This window comes from Budorcas taxicolor, chromosome 7, assembly GCF_023091745.1.
Source record: "Budorcas taxicolor isolate Tak-1 chromosome 7, Takin1.1, whole genome shotgun sequence".
NCBI lineage: Eukaryota > Metazoa > Chordata > Mammalia > Artiodactyla > Bovidae > Budorcas > Budorcas taxicolor.
The window spans coordinates 14,678,551-14,697,447 of record NC_068916.1 but is presented as its reverse complement, the minus strand read 5'-3'; the positions used below and the strand labels follow the sequence as shown (position 1 = coordinate 14,697,447).

Here is an 18,897-nt window from a genome sequence, read left to right as displayed (position 1 = left end):
CGCCTTAGGAAGCTAATACATAGCCCACAGCTCCTTCTTCCTGGAGTGGCCAGTGAAGCCTGTGAACTCTTGGATCAGTTTGCATCCATCCTCTGCTCAGAATCTTCGGTGGCTCCTGCCTTCACTCAGGAGGAAAGCTCAAGTCCTCCCTTTGGCCCAGAAGGCCCTGCGCAATCTGTTCCACCACCTCCCTCCTCTCACCTTCTCCCCATCTCCCCTTGCTCACTCTGTTCCAGGCACACTGGCCTCCTCACTGCTCCTCAAACATGTTGGACACATTCCAGCCTCAGGACCTTTGCACATGCTGCTTCCCCTCATGGAACACTCTGGCCTTAGTTATCCACTGGGACTCGTTCCCTCTCCTCCCCAGGTCTGTATAAATATCAGAGTGCGTGCACTTGGTCACTCAGCCATGTCCGACTCTTCGCAACCCCATATGCTGTAGCCCACCAAGCTCCTCTGTCCACGGGATTCTCCAGGCAAGAATACTGGAGTGGGTTGCCATTTCCTCCTCCAGGGATCTTCCCAAACCAGGGATCAAATCCACACCTCTTATGTCTGCTGCATTGGCAGGTGAATTCTCTATCACTGAGCCACCTGGGAAGCCCATCATGCCCTCATGAAGCCTTCCAGAATCTCACACCTCCCACTTTAAAAGTTGTTTCTGGAGGCTGGTGTGGAGGAGTACTTGGTAGGGATGGGTGTATTGACTGGGGGAACAGGGAGGACTCAGACCCAGAGAAAGGTGGGCTGGGACTGGCAACTCGTTGAAGTAGGGTTGAGGGGGGGGTGGGTCCCGGATGTACCCCCCACATTGTAATAGAATCCAGGATGGTCCAGAGCAGGGGGATGTGATGCTGGGTGCTGGGCCTCAGCCCTTTCCTGTTCTCATTCTACCTGTGAACATGCCAGGGGGCTGATATCCCCTCCCCACATGCAGAGCCCTGGGGTTTTATTTGAACGGCTCAGCCAGGCAGATGGTGGGTACCTGCATAGACCACATGACCACAGGGCTCTCCTCCATAAAGTTTCCACGTGTCTGCTGTCTGTGGGTGATGATCCAGTTGGCGATGTTGCAGACAGAATCAAGACTGAGCGCCCTGATCGTCATGGTGCGGTAGGCCAAGGCATAGACCCTGAATACATAGCTCGTGAGCCTGTTGGGAGGGAGATGGGTGGGTGATGGCTGGCAGCATTAACCAAGGCATTCTAGGACAGGGGCTTCTACTCTGTGGAGAGGTCTATGCCAGACACCATAGCAACTTGGAACACCACTGGCCCCACAGTCTGCCTGCCCCCTCAGCCTGCCTGCCCCAAGATCCCACAGTGGGGGTGCTCCTGGGGTCCCTGAGCCCCAGACTGGCCCCTCCCACCAGTGTCCTCATCTTTACCAGGTGCTTCCTGGGTTTCCCTTGCTGGTGTGGTAGCTGCCATCTTCACTCCGGTGGGTCAACATCTGGCTGTACCCTGGGGAAATAGGTGGATGGGAAATTTACAGGGAGAGTTGGTGTTTGGGTGTGGTCAAGGGAGGGGTCAGTTACCAGGCAGAATCTGGGGAGCAGGGTGTAGGTGAGACTTAGGGGTGCTTTGCATATTGATGAAACCTGGAGGTGGTGACTTGTCCAGGTGCAGAACGGAGGGGCCTGCAGGGCCCAGGTGTAAACGATGGTCATGGCCAACTGTGACCGTGGGATCCAGGGGACAGTTGTATATGGGAATAAACTGGAAAGTGCTGTTGGGTCCTCCGGGGAAGGGTGTGATGGAGAATTACTGCTACCAAGGATCGTGGAAGGTAAAACTCAGGAAAGGGCATATTCTGAGGGGTCATGTCTGACTCTTCTGGGACCCCATGGACTGCAGCCTGCCAGGCTCCTCCGTCCATGGGATTCTCCAGGCAAAAATACTGGAGTGGGTTGCCATTCCCTTCCCCAGGGGATCTTCCCAACCCAGGGATGAACCAGCATATCCTGCGTTGCAGGCAGATTCTTTACCACTGAGCCACCAGGAAACCCTGAGGGGCCACGACCTAGGTGTTTTCTCGGGGGCTCTTTCTTGGCTGTAATCTAAAGGTGTCAGTAGTAGTCAGAAGGGGTTACTCCTGGGTGCCGTCTGAAGGGGGCACCTCTCTGTCAGATTCTGAGCATTGCTACTTGGGTATTATCTGAAGGTTATCTGGAGGTTTTTTTTTTTTTTTTTCCAATTATTTACTTGGCTGCACTGGGTCTTAGTCTCAGCACGTGGGATCTTCAGTCTTCACTGTAGGCAAGCAGGATCTTTCATCGTGGCATGAAGAATCTAGTTCCCTGACCAGGGATGGAACCCAGGCCCCTGCATCGGGAACGTAGAGTCTTAGCCACTGGGCCTGCAGGGAAGTTCAGGTTTACTGTTAGGGCTTAACACGGGATGATAGTGTCTGGGTGTTAGCTGGATGGAGCACCATCCAGAGCATGCGGATGGAGGGTTGCTGTCTGAGTGTAACCACGGAGAGGAGGGGTGAGTGTCCAAACTAACTTGAGGGTTTCTGTCTGGGAAAGTAGAAACTTGAATCCGGTACCTTAGACCACTTGGCCATCCTGACATGCTTGAGGGTCTCCGTCTGGGTGTAAGCAGGGTGTGTATCTCTGGTTGTTACCTGGGGGGTTTGGATGTAACCTGGGAGAGTGTTGTCATTCAGGTGTAACCAGGAAGACACCACCTGGGATTATTCTGGAGTTTTCTACCTGGGGGTTCCCTGGGAATGTAGCCCAGGGCATGGAACTGACTGGCTAAAGCCTGGGACAGTGTCTAAATATAACATAACCTGGGAAGTTGCTGCTTTAGGGTAAACCAGGGTGTCTGTTATGAGACGTGTAGCCTGGGAGAGGGGTCAGGGTGAAGGAATAACCTAGGGGTCAGTCATAGTTGGAGATCACCTGGGGAACTTGGTCTTAGGCTGTCAACTGGGAGAGAAGTCAGAGTTTGAGAACTGTTTTTTTGGCTGTGCCACAGGGCATGCAGAATCTTAGTTCCCTATCCAGGGATCCAGGGCTTCCCAGGTGGCTCAGTGGTAAAGAATCTGCCTGCCAGGGCAGGAGACGCAAGAGATGCAGTTTTGAACCCCGGGTTGGGAAGACCCCCTGGAGGAGGCCTTGGCAACCCACTCAGGTATTCTCGTCTGGAGAATCCCGTGGACAGAGGAGCCTGGCAGACGATAGTCCATAGGGCTGCGAAAGGGTCGGACACGACTGAACGACTGAGCGTGCACACCAGATGCACACTTGCAATCAAGGAGCCAACCCATCCCCTGCAGGGCGAGTGTGGAGTCTTACCTGCTGGTTCACCAGGGAAGCCCTCTGGGAGTCAGAATTTGGGTGCTATCGTCTGGGAGAGGCCAGTGGGGGCCTCCTTCAGCTCCAAGGGTACCTCAGCACTCTGCCTGAGAGACTCAGACACCCTCATCAAGGTCCCAGGAGGTGACCCGCTCTCACCTCTGGCAAGGTTCTTCATCACCTTCTCCCTGAGCTCCACCCCAACCTTGTTCCACTGGCCCGTGGTATCCAGGTAACGTGTCAGGATGACCACGGGTGTCAGGGAGCTCAGCGTCTGCTCGGGGCAGCCAGACGGGATCCTCAGCAGCCGCCATGTTTCACTGGGTGTCAGGGTCCCCAGGATGGTCTCGCCAAGGATGTCACCTGTCAGGTGGGCAGAGTCTAAGCCACCAGGTCTCCCCCATCACTCTGTGCCCAGGTGGGCTCTGGAGGAGCCAGCACATCCCACCCCCACCCCGGCCCCCACAGGAGCCAGCTCGGTTCCCTAGGTACCTTGGACACTGACAAACACGTCCGCCTCTGTGTTGGGCATCTTGTTCAAGAATTCTTGTTTTGGCACCCGCTGCATCTGGGTCTGACCTGAGCAGGCACAGCCTTGTGTGATGAGTGGGCTCTGGGACTGGGGAGGTCAGGGTGTGTAGACTTTGGGAGAAGTTCAGACTGCCCACTTAGCCGGACCCCCTCATTTCAGACCTTCCCTACACCAGATCATGGCCCCAGGATCCCACAAGCCCCATGAAAACCCCACAAACCTTGGGGGTTCAGGAGGAAGCTTTGGGATATTTGCTCAGTCTGACCCCCTGCCTGTAGGATGCAATGAAGAAGCAGGTTACAAACAATACTCATAATGACATTCATGATGACAGTAAGAGGAAGTCTTGCTTAGCTATAAAGAGCAGACTCAGTCTTTCCTGGTGGTCCAATGGTTAAGACTCCTCTTGCTAATGCAGGGGACACGGGTTCAATCCCTGGTCCGGGGCAATTCCACATGCTTTGAGGCAACTAAGTCTATGGACCACAACTACTGAGCTCACTGCACCCTAGAGCCAGTGCTCTGGAACAAGAGAAGCCACCACAAAGAGAAGGCCATGCGCCACAAATAGAGATTAACTCTACTTGCTGCAACTAGAGAACGTTGACAAGTAGCAACAAAGATCCAGCACAGCCAAAAACAAACTAACAAAAAAGTAAAAAAAAAAAAAAAAAAAAAGACCAGAGACTCTGGAGCCCAGATAACCAGGTTCAAATCCCAGCTCTTTTGCTTCCTAGCTGCACGACTTGGGACAAAACACTTCATCCCCCTGTGCCTCAGTTTTCCCATCCATAAAAGGGAGCGGATAATAACTCCTACCTCACAGAGTTGTTCTGAGGGCTCAATGAGTTAATATTTTCAAAGTGCTATATCCTAAGTGTTAAACACGTGTTTGTCAAGTAAATAAAATATGATTACTGATGGGTCAGGCACTGGTTGTGTGTAATGTTCACAGCTCTCTGATCACTCATGGCTGTGAGGATTATTCTCATCCTGCAAATGAGGCTCAGAGAAGTTAAGTAAGTTGCCCAAGATCACACAGCAGACACAAGGTTTGAACCCAAGCCTGACTCCAAAGTCCCAAAGTGGGGGGCTTTGTGATTGAACTTTTAAATCATTGGCATGCCCCTCGCTCCTGCCTGTTTGTTGATCTTGGAACCACCAGCCCCTCCCCTGATCACACAGCCTGGAGCCCCAAATGTAGACACCCCACTGTCTACATGGGCAGCAAGGGCTGGGGAGTGCCCATTACCTGGACCAGGAGTGTCTTCCGCACGTGGTCCTGGACCATGGAGCCTCTGGCCTTGACCTCCACATCCACTTTGCCTATTTCAAGTGGAAGGAGCACGAAGGGCACCACCTTGGAGGAGAAGGGGGGCACAGCCACTATCCGGCGGGAAGGGGCATCTGGCTTTGCTGCGCTGCATAATGGCTCCTTGTGAGGGAACTCTACTCGGACCTGGGGCAGAGGGCACAGTTAGGGCATCTTGATTGCCTGAGGAGGCCCAGGACCCTAAAGTCACAGTCTCCTCCCTGCCTCCGCCCTGAGAATCCTGAGTATGTGACAACGTAGCAGAGTGGTTGAGAGTAAAGACCCTGCCTGGGTTCAGACCCCTTCTGTCACTTGTTGTTGACGTGCAGTCACTAAGTGTTCGACTCTGTGACCCCAGGGACTGAAGCATTCCAGGCTTCTGTCACTTGGGTGTGGTGTAACCTCAGGAAGCAATGATCTCTCAACTGAGAATGGTCAGAGCATCCATCTCCTGGGGTTATTGTGAGGCTTAAATGAGAAAATGTCTTAGAAGCTTTCACAAAAAGGCTGCCACTTCAGTGGCCCCTTCGGTAAACGGACACACTCCATCCCTTTTCATAAAACACACCAACAGATACGTTTGAAGGGACAGGGGGAAGGCTGGGGGCTTCACCTTGATTGACTGCTGCAAGAAATTGTACAGCACAGCTTGGATCTGGACTTGCTCGTTCCTGATCACGGAGAAGGGCAACTTAAGATCCACAAAGAAGGGTTTCATAACTGTCAGCTCAAAGGGATCTGAGACGCAAAGACCTAGAACCAGGAGAGCACTCGCCATCAAGCAAAGGCCAACTGTCCTGGGTGTGGGGTTGGGGGCTGCTCAGGGCCATTCTCCTGTTTTCTCAGCACTGGGCTTGTGGGGTCACCTTGTCCAGTCTTGATGCTGACAGCCACGAACTGCCATGTGGTGATGGAATCAGGCACGGTCACATCGGTGGTGTACTGGGAGATGCTGCAGGAAGCCCCAGGGGGTGGATGGAGGGGACACGATGAGTCTGTGCTGCCTAGACAGAGCCTCTGATTTGAAGGTCACTGTCTTGGGCTTAACATCACTATGGAGGGGTCAGTGAGTCACCCAATTAGAGACATTATCCTTAGAGGGCCATCATTTGGGATGGGAACCCACTGGGATCTTTATCCCCACCCAGGAAGGCATGGGACGATTCTGAGAGCTCAGTATCACCCCGGGAGCACTGGCCCTGAAAAAAGTACATAATATGAACAGTTGTTTTATTTACGGCAACAATCAAGTTACATTACCGACCTATAGCTGTTCTAATCGTGTTATGTGGTAGACAATAAGATGGTTAAATTGTTATATTTGAAAATCTTTAAGTGCATTCCTTCAGTTAGCTAATTTAGAAGCATTCAACTTGCGGAGAAGTTGAACTACAGAGAGGTCAATACACTGGCCCAGGGTCACACAGCTCACGAGCGGCAGAGCTGGGAGTGGGATTTATGCTGCTGCTGCTGCTGCTGCTTCTGTTTCTCTTCCTCTTTTCTTTTGGAGAGGGATGGGCAATGCCATGTTTACTTATTAAAGACCCAATCTTAGGACTTCCCTGGTAGTGCAGTGGTTAGGAATCCGCCTGCCTAAGCAGGGGACACAGGTTCGATCCCTGGTCTGGGAAGATTCCACATCCCCTGATAATGCATGGAAGGGCCAGGGACCAGAGGCTGACATGAGAGTCATAATCCTACCTCGCTGTGGTTTTTGGCAGAGTAATGGTCTTCCAGAACCAACTTTCAGGGAACAAGCTCCGGACAGGCTCGTCCTCCAGGAAGAGGTCATCTAAGTCATCATCTTCATCCGCTGCAGGGGGCAGATGCAGGGGAGGGTCTCCTCTGCACGTCTCCCATGACCCACCAGACCTTTAAGTGGGGTCCTCCCACTCCAACCCTCCATTGCACTCCACACCCCTTCAGTGGAGCCCTCCCAACCCTGTGCCTCCTGCCATGGCCCCCTCACTTGTCCCCAGAAGCAGCTGCTCCTCTCGGGCCTCCCGAGTCAGGGTCTCAGACAGCTGGCAGCAGCTCAGGAAGGCAGCGAGGCAGACTGGTCCATAGCGGACATGCGGGATCCTCTCCTCACACGACAGTCCCACTGGGTTCTCCCGAAGCCCAGCCTCACAGCACTTCTGCTCCAGCTCTGTCTTGAACTTGTTCACTGCAGGCCAGAGTTAGAGAGACAGAGGAGGGGCTGGGAGGGACCTGAAGAAGCAGGGACCCATCCACCTAAGCACCATGACACTCGACCTCTGTTTAGCCGCATCTCTGGCAATGCTGTCCCTAGAGCTTTGCCTCTATCTTTCCCCTGAAGCTTCACATTGAACCCTTCCCTTGTGATGTGTTCTAATGAGGAAATTGAGCACAGAGAGATCAATTCACTGGCCCAGGGTCACACAGCTCAGAAGCACTCCTCTTTCTCCTTCCTTTTGGACGGGGATTGGCAATGCCATGTTTATTTATTAAAGATGCAATTGTGGGACTCCCCTGGTGGTGCAGTGATGAGAGATCTGCTCGTCAATGCAGGGGACACAGGTTTGATCCCTGATCTGGGAAGATTTCACAAGCCACAGGGCAACTAAGACCAGGCACCACAACTACTAGGCCTGTGCCCTAGAGCTTGTGCTCCGCAAGAAGAGAAGCCACCTCAGTGAGAAGCCTGCGCACGGCAACTAGAGCACGGCCCCTGCTCTCTGCAACTAGAGAAAGCTGCCTGCAGTAACGAAGACCCAGCACAACCAAAAATAAATAAATAAGCCTTAAAAAGATGCAATTTTGACTCTTGGTTCTATCGTGTATTTTTAAAAAAAGAAAACACAAAACTTGCTGTAGAGCATGATGCCAAGTTGAAAGGCTTCTAAATTATCCAACTGAAGGAATGCACTTAACAATTAAAGTATTACAGCAGTTTAAAAATCTTGCCATCTACCATATAACATGATAGAATATCTATAGTTAAGTAATATGACTGATTGTTCTCATAAATATAACAACAGTTTCTAACGTGTACTTTTCTGTGAAGGTTAGCAGAATTTTTGATATTGAAATTCGATAGCGTTTTACCTAAATTTTTATTAGACTTCACTTATTTCCCCCTTATTTAGACCCACAAAGTAATTAGCACTGCTCAAAGAGACTGAAAAGTCTAACATTCATAGAATCCATCTTCTAAAAACACCCAGTTTTACCTCCCATCTTCCTTCAGCTCTAGACTTCTCGATCCTGTCCACCCCTTGGTCTTCATCTACATGTTATCCTTCTCCCCTTTCAGTATCACAGACTCTAGACATCTAAAAACTACATTTCCCAACTCCCTTGCTGCTAGGGTTCTGGATGGAACAAGATTCTGCCACCTAGAAACTCTTGTGGGGGCTTTCCTGGTGGTTCAGATGGTAAAAGATCTGCCTGCAATGCCAGAGACCTGGATTTGATCTCAGAGTCGGGAAGATCCCCTGGAGAAGGTAATGGCTACTCACTCCAGTATTCTTGCTTGGAGAATTCCATTTCACTTTTACTTTTCAGACGCTCTTGTATAGGATTTGGAAAGTGGAAGAGAGGTGGAGACCGTTTTCCCTACCATCAGTGGTAGTTGATAGGTGGGCTAACATCTGTTTCTGTAGCAGGCATAATTCTGTGTTTCATTATTGACCCATCAGCTTCCCAAGGGATATTGACAGCAATTTCCTGAGATTTTGTGCATTGCAAGATCTCCAGTGGCGTGACATTGAGTCCCAGCAAACACCCTTCCCACTTCCATTCCCAAAGCTCAGCTAATGAATTTCAAAGCACTAAACTTCCATCATTAACTCACTCCTCTCCTCATTGGAGTATCTAGAGTGGTTTCAATTTTCTGTTCTAAGCCCTGGTAGGGCAATGGCACCCCACTCCAGTACTCTTGCCTGGAAACTCCCATGGATGGAGGAGCCTGGTAGGCTGCAGCCCATGGGGTCGCGAAGAGTCTGACACGACTGAGCGACTTCACTTTCACTTTTCACTTTCATGCCTTGGAGAAGGAAATGGCAACCCAATCCAGTGTTCTTGCCTGAAGAATCTCAGGGACAGAGGAGCCTGGTAGGCTGCCATCTATGGGGTCGCACAGAGTCGGACACGACTGAAGCAACTTAGCAGCAGCAGCAGCAGCAGGGAACCAAGCTTTAGTACTAACCTGCTTTCCTCTTGGTCTCCAACCTCTTCAAGGAGCGGCGGCGGCGATGGCTGGGAGAGGGGCTTGGGGGGCAGTGCCAGTCTGGGAGTCAGAGGGAAGAATGAGAGGACAAGTCAAGATCATTATCCACATTCTTGATACTTACTGGGTGCTTACTGCCTACCCAGTGCTTTATATGTATCACCTCATTTTATCTCATGGCCTCTTCATATTCAAGTTTTGACACTTAAAAGCTGTGCAATCTTCAGCAAGTCACTTAACCTCTCTGGGTTTTAATTTCTTCAGCTGCGTAAAATGCAATAATCATAGTTCTATCTGTGAGATCATGCATATAAAAGTACTTAGTGCAGGCTCCATCTTGCAGTAAATAGAAATCATTATTGTTTTTACTATTTATAGCTGAAAGAAGATATGCCTAGTTGTCCCCCATATATCCATTCTCCCCTGTGGTTTGTGGCAATTAAGCCTCCATCTTTAACGTATCACTCAGAAATGAATACTACATTTCCCAGCCTCCCTTGCGTCTAGATGGGCCATGTGACTGAATTTTGGCCAATAAGATGAGAGAGAAGTGTCTTCTTCTCAAGTCCCTTTGTCCTGGTGCCTGGAAGGAGGTCCTGATTAGCCTCCATCTTGGAATACAACAGAGCAATAAGCTTGAAGGAGCCTGAGTCCCAGAATAATCTCTGGCCTGTTGCTGCTGCTGCTGCTGCTGTTAAGTCGCTTCAGTCATGTCCGACTCTGTGCGACCCCGTAGATGGCAGCCCACCAGGCTCCCCTGTCCCTGGGATTCTCCAGGCAAGAACACTGGAGTGGGTTGCCATTTCCTTCTCCAAGGCATGAAAGCGAAAAGTGAAAGTGAAGTCGCTCAGTCGTGTCCGACTCCTAGCGACCCCATGGACTGCAGCCCACCAGGCTCCTCCATCCCTGGGAGTTTCCAGGCAGGAGTACTGGAGTGGGGGGCCATTGCCTTCTCCACTCTGGCCTGTTACTGAGCAAGAAATAAACGTCTCCCTTGTTTAAGATGATGTTAATTTGTATCTCCAATAAACATGGCTAAAATTGCATCTTAATTAGCACACAGTGAGCTACTTCTATTACTATGTATATTTTATGGTCAGATAAATTAAGAATCAGAGAGGAAATATGACTGACCTACGGTAAGCAGCAGCGTCCTGGATTTTAGCTCATCTGCCCATGTGCCTAACCACTGGACAGCACTTTCCCTGCCTCTGCCCTCCTCCTGTCCCCGATCTGTACCTGTGCTCGCCAAAGTGTCCATCCCTGTGCTCATCTTCATGTCCAATCCAGCATCCTTGAACACGGCAAGTCTGTCTTGCCCACTGCCTGCTGTGCAGCCAACGTCATGTTCCTCTACTGTATCCCAGATCTGAGGGTCAAGAGAGGACCCTGGATTTGGAGCTTGTATTACCCCTCCAGGGAAGGTGCAATGGTACACTGTAATTGCTGGTTCAAATAATAATTTTCACACCATCATCAATTTATTGAGCTCTTACCACCTGCCACCTTCTATGCTGTCCACAGGCTCCTTGAATCTTTGCAATCACCAATATTACCCATTTAATAGGTGAAGAAACTGAGGCTCCAGCTAGAATCTCCAGGAAATCTTTAGGCTCGAAGCCCACATGCTCTTACCTTCTTCTGTGTGAACTTGTGCTTGCTGTTCAAGATGTGGACAGCCTTGTCCACAGCTACTAGCCCCACTGTGGCCTCTGCATCACCTGTGATCTTCAATGCCACCCGGCTGCTGGGTTGTATAGGCTGGACGTATGCTTCATGCTTCAAGCCAATCTTCAGCTAAGCAAGGAAAAAGAGAGATGTGAGGAAAAGAGGCTCATAGGTCACCAAGGGGCTTCCTGAAGTCCACTTTCAAGCCTATGCTCCCTTCAGCTCTGATGGTGCATCTGGGAACCCCACCAGGCCAGTCTCAACTCTGCACACTTACTTGCATCTTCTTCACCTCCGAGGTTGAGTTTTTAATGCCACATCACTTCCTCTTCCTCTCCCTTGCCCCCAGACTGAGAGCCCTTGACTTTGTACAGACTATCTCCCAAGAATTACGATGGCAGTGTACAACTGCAAGGAGTTAGGCTCACCTTCTCCTGGCATTTGTCATTCACATCGATCAAAACGGAATCAGCCACCAGTTCAGGGTCCTGTCCTGTCCCCTTGGGCAGTAAATAAAAGGCGAGAATGCGGAAGGAGGGCAGCATCTTGGAAGTCACATCAATAATGGTGGATGCTAAGACACTCCCATGATTTTTTACTTCTTTGGCGTGCACAATCTGACCCTTACTCAAGACCTTGGAGATAAGGGAGAGTAAGGATGAGAAGGACAGGACCAGCCCTTCCCCAAGGTTATCCCAGCCCACAGAGGAGGCCCATAGTCCCTTTGCTTCAGCCCATGTGGGATGGTCTGAGTCCATCCCACATGGTTCCCACCAACTCAGCTTGCCAGGGTTGTACCAGAGAAAGAATTCCTCAGTGCAAGTCCTGGTCCCAGCCCCTCACCAGGATGGTGAAGCGAGTGATCTTTTTATTGACAGAAGAATCTCGAAGATTCGTGTTGAGGCTCAGCTGGAGGTTGCTGCCAACTTCTGTGCTCAGTGTCTTCACTTCAATGTGCAGGAAGTTCCCTGACTCATCTTGAGTTGAGTAAGGCCGCGCTGTCATACTGGCTGAAGCCTGCTCCTCTGGCTGGATTGGTGCTTCAGTTTTCACCTCAGGAGAGTGATGGACAAGTAAACCCCCCAATAACGCTTCCAGCTTACAAAACCCCAGCCCCACCATCCCTGCCCCGTAAGTGTGGTACCCGGATAGTGAGCTCCTTCAGACTGGCATCTGTGTTGATGACCAGAGTAGCCTCACCGCTTAGTGTGGTTTGTACTTTCTCATCCCTGCAGCTGACGAGGACTTTGGAGGCTGGGGACCCATCGGGATTTGAGACGAAGACCTGGAGTGGAATCTGGTGTGAGATCAAGGACAGGCCTGAGAGTGGCCTTAGGTAAGAGGTGGGCACTGTGAAGGCAGTCTGGATAAGACTGCTTTGCACAGCTGTACAAGTTGTGCGCTGAACAACACCAGGAGCACCACTCATTTAGTACCAATGAATGGTGCCGCTTAGAGTTTTGCAGAGTAAAGCCAGATGTGGCAGCCCTGGGGTTTGGTGTGCCAGGTGGGTAGGGGTGGGGGGAACTGAGGGTGAAAAGCATAGGAGGAGACATGCAGGGCTTGGGGAAAACTTGGAGTAGGATTGTCACCAGCTTTTATAATGCCCACCAGACATCTCAAAATCATCCCTAAAGAACGTATACAAAAAGAGCACATTTTCTGTGCAAATCTCACGATAAACGTCTAAGCACCACCTTCCAGGCTGACTGTGGTCTGAAACCATTCCCCCTCCATCTTTGGAGAAATTCTGGAGCCATCTCTGTACTTTGGGGGGATTTGAGTTGCGACTTGAGGGAACCCTGGAATAGGTCTGGAGACGTGACGGACCCCTCTCAGACAGATGAATTCTGGGAGGCAGGTGAATCCAGTGTGGGATTTTGTCTCCTGGGAAGGTCTGTTTCAGGAAGGGGGGCCCTGAGTCCCTCAGTGGAGTAAACCCAGACTCTGACCCTAAAGCGGAATGGCATCCCCGGCTTGAAATACTGGGGTGTCTTGATGAACTTGATGTTGTACGGGCTCCGAACAATCTTCACCCCACAGATCTCGGCCTGGACCATCTCACCCCCTGGAGAGGCAAGGGGACCATGAAATCTGCAGCAGATGTTAAGTTTCTTGGGGAAGAAGCAGGGCTGCTGGTACGGAAGGCACAACTTGGTGAAGGCAAGATAAGATGGTAACACAATTTCGACTCCTCCCAATCCTTCTGGCATTTCCCAATTTCTCTGCTAAGGAGCTGGCCTGAGGTCACATGGGTGGAGTGCTCGGGTTGGGAAAGGACACAGGGTCGTGAGCTTAGCCAGGGGCCCAGGTGAGGATGGCACCTGAGGAGAAGACAGTGACGTTGACGAAGATTGAGGCCCCAATGAAGTCCTCTTCTGAGCCTTGGAAGGCAGCCATCAGTGCGTCCTTCTGGAGGGAGATGTGGCCGTGGCCTTGAGCGATCTGCTCTCAGGGTAGGAGAGAGGAGAGGAAACGGTTTCTTGGGAAGTGCGGGATGGTCGAAGGAAGGGAGGTGGGAGAGGGGGAAAGAGGGGAGAGGAGGCGGGGGAGGAGAGACAGCAGAGGAGTAAGCCTCAGTCACCTCCACCCTCTGCAGGGAGCTTTGGATGGGGATCCGACGGGAGTCCTGCTTCACCCCGAAGATGGCCAGAGCATGTCCATCCACTGGCTTGTTGAATATATACCTGGAGGATGGATAGCCATCTCACTAGCTCTGAAGCACCCTCACAACCTCATGTGTCTGCAGACACGAGCTCATGTGTCTGCCGGCACGACCTCACGTGTCTGCCTGCAGACATGACCTCACGTGTCTGCCTGCAGACATGACCTCACGTGTCTGCCTGCAGACATGACCTCACGTGTCTGCAGACACAGCCTGTAGGGCCTCATGGAGCTGGAGGAAAGGCTGTAACACTTGGGAAGGGCAGAGGGGGCCCCTGGTGACTAAGATGATTCCATTACTGACCAACACAAGCCTGGGAGGTGACAAAAGAATCCCATGAAGCCTTGTTGGGTTGCAGATGTGGCCTATGCAACCTCCCAGGATGGTAGAGGTAGGCTGTACAGCCATATGGAGCCACAGGGAAGTCTGAACAACCCTGGGGTGGCAAAGGCAGTCTGTGAAGCCTCATCAGGCAGTCTATGCGACCTGTGTGGGATGATAGAGTTGAAGCAGTGGTCTGTATAATGTCAAGAAGTGACAGACACGGCCACTACAACCCTATGCAGACAACATGGCCTGTACAGCCTTATAGAGCTGTGGAGCTGGTCTGTAAAATTCCAAAAGGCAGTGAATGTGGCATTTGCAGGTTTGTTGAGCTCCAGAGATGACCTGGACAATCTCAGGAGATGGCAAAGTTGCCTATGTGACCTCATGGGATCTTTAGAGATGGTCCGAACCGTGAGATATGGTGTAACTTCGTTATGAAGACACGGTGGCTTGTGCAACCCTGGAGACCTAAGGGATGATATGCACGACCTCACAGGACAAGAATGTCTCATGGGTGGCAGAGAGTGTCTCTCTTATACCCTAAGAGCTACAGAAGGGCTCATTTCTCTGCCCATTCAGCTTCTTGGCCTCCCTGGTATTCTGGCCAGGCTAGGGGTAAGGGAACTCACCGGGCCTGGATATTCACACCCAGAACCTCATCCCTGAGGTAGAAGAAAGTCTTGTTGGGTGTCAGCTGGACCTCAAAAGATGGGAGCACTGGGTGGAGTAAAGAGAGTTACTTACCCTCAGCGTTTCACTGTGCCTGCCCTACTCCCATCCCTTCCCTGCCCCACTTGCTCCTTCCTCGATGATTCTGGCAGCTCTGGTGGGCTGGACACACGGTCCTGTTCACCAGCCCCCAGCTCAGGCCCTGGCACATGGAACATGCACCACGAGACCTTCCTTGCATTTCCAGCTCCACTCCTTGCGGGGACCCACCTTGTCCTCCCCGGCACGCCCTTCTCACCGTACTCCTTCACTTCAAAGCCTGTCTTGAACTTCTGCTTGGGAGCAGTTTGGTAACTGGCTTCAATGGTCCAGGTCCCAATGCTGAGGCACAAAGTTAGGAGAGTTGGAGCCTGAGAAGGAAGACCTGCCCCCACTCCATCTCTAGAGCTCCTGGCAGGGTACCTGATACGCTCTGGGAGGGTGAAGGAATTTATGTAGACACCGTTATCGGGCAGGAGATCCTTGCTGATCACAGCAATCCCCTCCGGGTTCTGCAGGAATGGAGAGCAGGCGGTTCACGCCCCAGCCTTCCAGCATATGATAGAACCTGGGACCCACTCTCCCCTCAGGAGAGGTCACCTTGATGTCCAGAGTGAAAGTCCTTGGCACAGGATCCATCCTGTGGTTCACGGTGTACACCCGGTATTGAACTGGAGAAGGAGGGAAGACTCTGAGCGTGGGCTAGGGTTTGGAGAGGGGCTGGGTATCGTCGTGAGGATCTTGGGCGGTGAGGGAGGGGGGCCTTGGACAGAAGGACCCCTTGGGAGGTGGAACTTGGGGCCCAGGGGGGCTGTACCTGATTGCTCGGGAGTGTAGATGGTCTTGTCCGTCTGGATGAAGATGTATCCAGCGTGGGGAGCCACCAACACCAGTTTCTCCATGGATGAGGAGACTGAGGTGGGTGCCCAGGTGGCCTTGATGATGACATACTGCGTCCCGGGTTTTGGGGGGTAGACCAGGTCCTCGGGAATCTGGGGAGAGATGCCCACACTCCTTAGGGTCTGCTGGGGTCTCCATCCTTGCGGGCAAAGCCCTGGACCAGGTTTTGGAGAAGCAATTGAGTGGGAGCTCTCGGGCTCTGCCGTTGGGGGCAAGGTTCCCGCGTGCACCGCCCAGGTTGCTGCCGAGCTAGGGCATTCAGCCCGGATGCAATCCCGTTTAGGCTGTTTCCCGAGTCACCAGCAGAGGGCGCCTTTTATTCTTTCAAATCTCAAGCTACGATGTATTGTATTTTAGTTTTAACTTTTTATTTTGTGTTGGGGTATAGCCGATTAACAATGTTGTGATAGTTTCAGGTGAACGGTGAAGGGACTCAGCCATACATGTACATGTATCCATTCTCCCTCAAACTCCGCTCCCATAAACTCCCCTCCCATGCAGGCTGCCACACAACATTGAACAAAGTTCCCAGGTCCTTGTTGGTTACCCGTTTTAAATACAGCAGTGTGTACATGTCCATCCCAAACTCCCTAACTATCCCTCCCCCACATCCTTCCCCTCTGGCAAGAATAAGTTCGTTCTTTAATACTGTGAGTCTCTTTCTGTTTTGTAAGTTGATTGGTATTATTTCTTTTCAGATTTACACAGAGGTGTCATGTGGGCTAATCAAGGCCTTTCTTGGAGCCCAGACTTAGGGGACTTTGAATTTCTAAATGGATAAAGCATGCCAACCGGTATATATAGAATGGATAAACAAGGTCCTCCTGTAGAGCACAGGGAACTCTATTCAAAATCCTGTGATAAACCATAATAGAATAGAATATGAAAAAGAATGTACGAAAGTGGGAGTCACTCAGTTGTGTCTGACTCTTTGTGGCCCCATGAACTGTAGCCTGCCAGCCTCTTCTGTCCGTGGAATTCTTCAGGCAGCCATTCCCTTCTCCAGGGGATCTTCCCAACCCAGGGATCAAACCCAGGCCTCCTGCCTTGCAGGTGGATTCTTTACCATCTGAGCCACCAGGGAAACCCAAGAATACTGGAGTGGATAGACTATCGCTTCTCCAGTGGATCTTTCCGACCCGGGGATCAAACCAGGGAAAAGAATCAAAGCCTGCATTGCAGGCTGATTCTTTACCAACCGAGCTGAGGCCTAATAAGAAAGATCTTAAAATCTTTTTCTGCTTCCCACACCACCATGCTGCATCTCCCTTCCAGGTCTTTGCTCAGAGTGTTCACCCTGAAACAAAACCATCTTCTCCTTCCCACCTTTAACCTTTCACTTGATTACTCTGAGATTTTCTGGAAAAAAAGAAGAAGAAGAAGTGTTAGTCGCTCAGTTGTGTGTGACTCTTTGCGACCCTATGGACTGTAGCCTGCCAGGCTCCTCTATGCATGGAATTCTCCAGGCAAGGATACTGGAGTGGGTAGCCATTCCCTTCTCCAGGGGATCTTCCCGACCCAGGGGTAGAATCCCAGTCTCCTGCACTGCTGCTGGGTACTTTACCATTGAGCCACCAGGGAAGACTATTGCTGTAGAGCAGTAATTAACATTGTAAATCAACTATACTTCAATAAGTTAAAAAATAGGACATGAGAGGAACAGCAGGTATATCCAGCCCACTCATCTTGGCCTGTCACCCACCGTCACTGAGGCCTGGTCCATAAAGTGGTTTTCCTGTGAGAGAACGAGCTTTCTCCTGGCCACCAGAGTATTCTTCATGGGGAAATCCCACACGCTGAGATTCACCTCAAGGGGATGGCTGAGGGGCTCACTGGAGTCAGAATGAGCCTCCACATGGATGGTCTCTGGGCTGCCGATCCGCAGGACCCGGGGGGTCACCAGGATGTACCTGCCAGTGAACATACACAGGGGCATGGGGGGATTCAAGTGGGGGAAGCGACGGACTGGGGTCAAATGCAAGGAATCATGCCAGCGGCAGGGTCCCCTCAGTTCTGACTCACAGTGGCTCAGCCTGGGCGACGGGGATCCCCAGGAGGAGAAGAAGCAACCCCAGGCCCCAGGGCACATCCATGGCGGTGAGTGGAAGATGCTTGTCCTCTTGTCCACATCAGCGCTGGTCTGTTTGCCTTGGCTTGTCCTGGTTGAGTTAATGTCTAAACGAACAGGGGAGTAACTTCCCATAAATCCAGTGAAAGATGAGGGGGCTGCTCCGCCCTTCTCAACCAGCGCTCTGCAGGGTCGGGGGTGGGGAAAGTTGCACCTGGACTACTCCAGCCCCACCCCCACCTTGGGGGCCAGAGTGTGCGGAGGGCTGGCTTTCCCATCAGCCACTGGGTCTCATCCTGAAGCCCTCTCCTCCCACAGGAGGGAGGAGGTCAGCTCCCAGGCCAGGTGACCACTGGGCACAGCACACACTCGGGACATAGTTGGGATTGGGAGGTAGGGGTAGGAGGAGACAGGATGTCCCCACCTCTGCCCTTGTGAAATTGGCAAGAATTTCTGGGGTAGCTGCTTTAACAAGGGCAATGCAGGCATTATGTTTTTATTTCCCAATCGCAGGTGTGATCAACCGTATGAGGCATTTAGCCATCTGGCCCTGGGACCCACTGTAGTGGAAGGTTCTGGAAAATGCACAGGTCAAATCCTCTTACTGGGCTTCTGTGCGACTGAGCAACTTTCACTCAGCATGAACCTCATGGCTTTTCTCCTTCCTTGCAGGAGATGATTGTGTGTGTTAGTCGCTGAGTCATGTCCGACTCTGTGCGACCCCCATGGACTGTAGCCCACCAGTGTCCTCCGTCCTTGGGATTCTCCAGGCAAGAATACTGGAGCGGGTTGCCATTCCCTTCTCCAGGGGATCTTCCTGACCCAAGGATTAAACCCGGGTCTCAAGTACTGCAGGCAGATTCTTTACCATCTGAGCTATCGGGGAAGCAGGAGACAGTTACACTTGGTAAATTGCCCACTGTCCATTATTCCAAAGTTACACCAGTCTCTCTGGGTTCTTTTTCCAGATGGCAAATTATACGCTATTATAGTGAAAGTGAAAGTGTTGGTCCCTCAGTCGTGTCTGACTCTTTGTGACCCTTGGACTGTAGCCCACCAGGTTCTTCTGTCCATGAAATTCTCCAGGCAAGAATACTGGACTGGGTTGCCATTAAACCATGGAGGGAAACACATCCTGACTGAAGCATTCCTGGAAGAAGGCTTTCTCTGACCTGAAATCATTCTCACTGGCTGTCTAATATGCTCTATTTGGACTT

General features: G+C 51.5%; 1 protein-coding gene across 1 annotated transcript in view; it reads right to left on the bottom strand.

Annotated features, from left to right (window-relative positions):
• The window catches only part of LOC128051616 (complement C3-like), a 29,547-nt gene extending 11,842 nt beyond the window's left edge, over positions 1–17,705 (bottom strand). Inside the window, exons 1-26 of the mRNA XM_052644245.1 lie at positions 17,635–17,705; positions 17,315–17,522; positions 15,530–15,704; positions 15,313–15,383; positions 15,136–15,224; positions 14,972–15,054; positions 14,634–14,721; positions 13,597–13,699; positions 13,337–13,457; positions 12,965–13,080; positions 12,157–12,297; positions 11,856–12,065; positions 11,441–11,647; positions 10,980–11,141; positions 10,584–10,713; positions 9,324–9,404; positions 7,122–7,319; positions 6,854–6,965; positions 6,019–6,104; positions 5,766–5,905; positions 5,093–5,299; positions 4,061–4,112; positions 3,801–3,887; positions 3,468–3,671; positions 1,392–1,467; positions 989–1,157 (exon numbers count right to left, since the gene is read on the bottom strand). Coding sequence (XP_052500205.1) covers positions 989–1,157; positions 1,392–1,467; positions 3,468–3,671; positions 3,801–3,887; positions 4,061–4,112; positions 5,093–5,299; positions 5,766–5,905; positions 6,019–6,104; positions 6,854–6,965; positions 7,122–7,319; positions 9,324–9,404; positions 10,584–10,713; positions 10,980–11,141; positions 11,441–11,647; positions 11,856–12,065; positions 12,157–12,297; positions 12,965–13,080; positions 13,337–13,457; positions 13,597–13,699; positions 14,634–14,721; positions 14,972–15,054; positions 15,136–15,224; positions 15,313–15,383; positions 15,530–15,704; positions 17,315–17,522; positions 17,635–17,705 — 3,387 coding nt within the window. The remainder of the gene's footprint in view (positions 1–988; positions 1,158–1,391; positions 1,468–3,467; positions 3,672–3,800; positions 3,888–4,060; positions 4,113–5,092; positions 5,300–5,765; positions 5,906–6,018; positions 6,105–6,853; positions 6,966–7,121; positions 7,320–9,323; positions 9,405–10,583; positions 10,714–10,979; positions 11,142–11,440; positions 11,648–11,855; positions 12,066–12,156; positions 12,298–12,964; positions 13,081–13,336; positions 13,458–13,596; positions 13,700–14,633; positions 14,722–14,971; positions 15,055–15,135; positions 15,225–15,312; positions 15,384–15,529; positions 15,705–17,314; positions 17,523–17,634) is intronic.
• Positions 17,706–18,897: the final 1,192 nt, after the last annotated feature.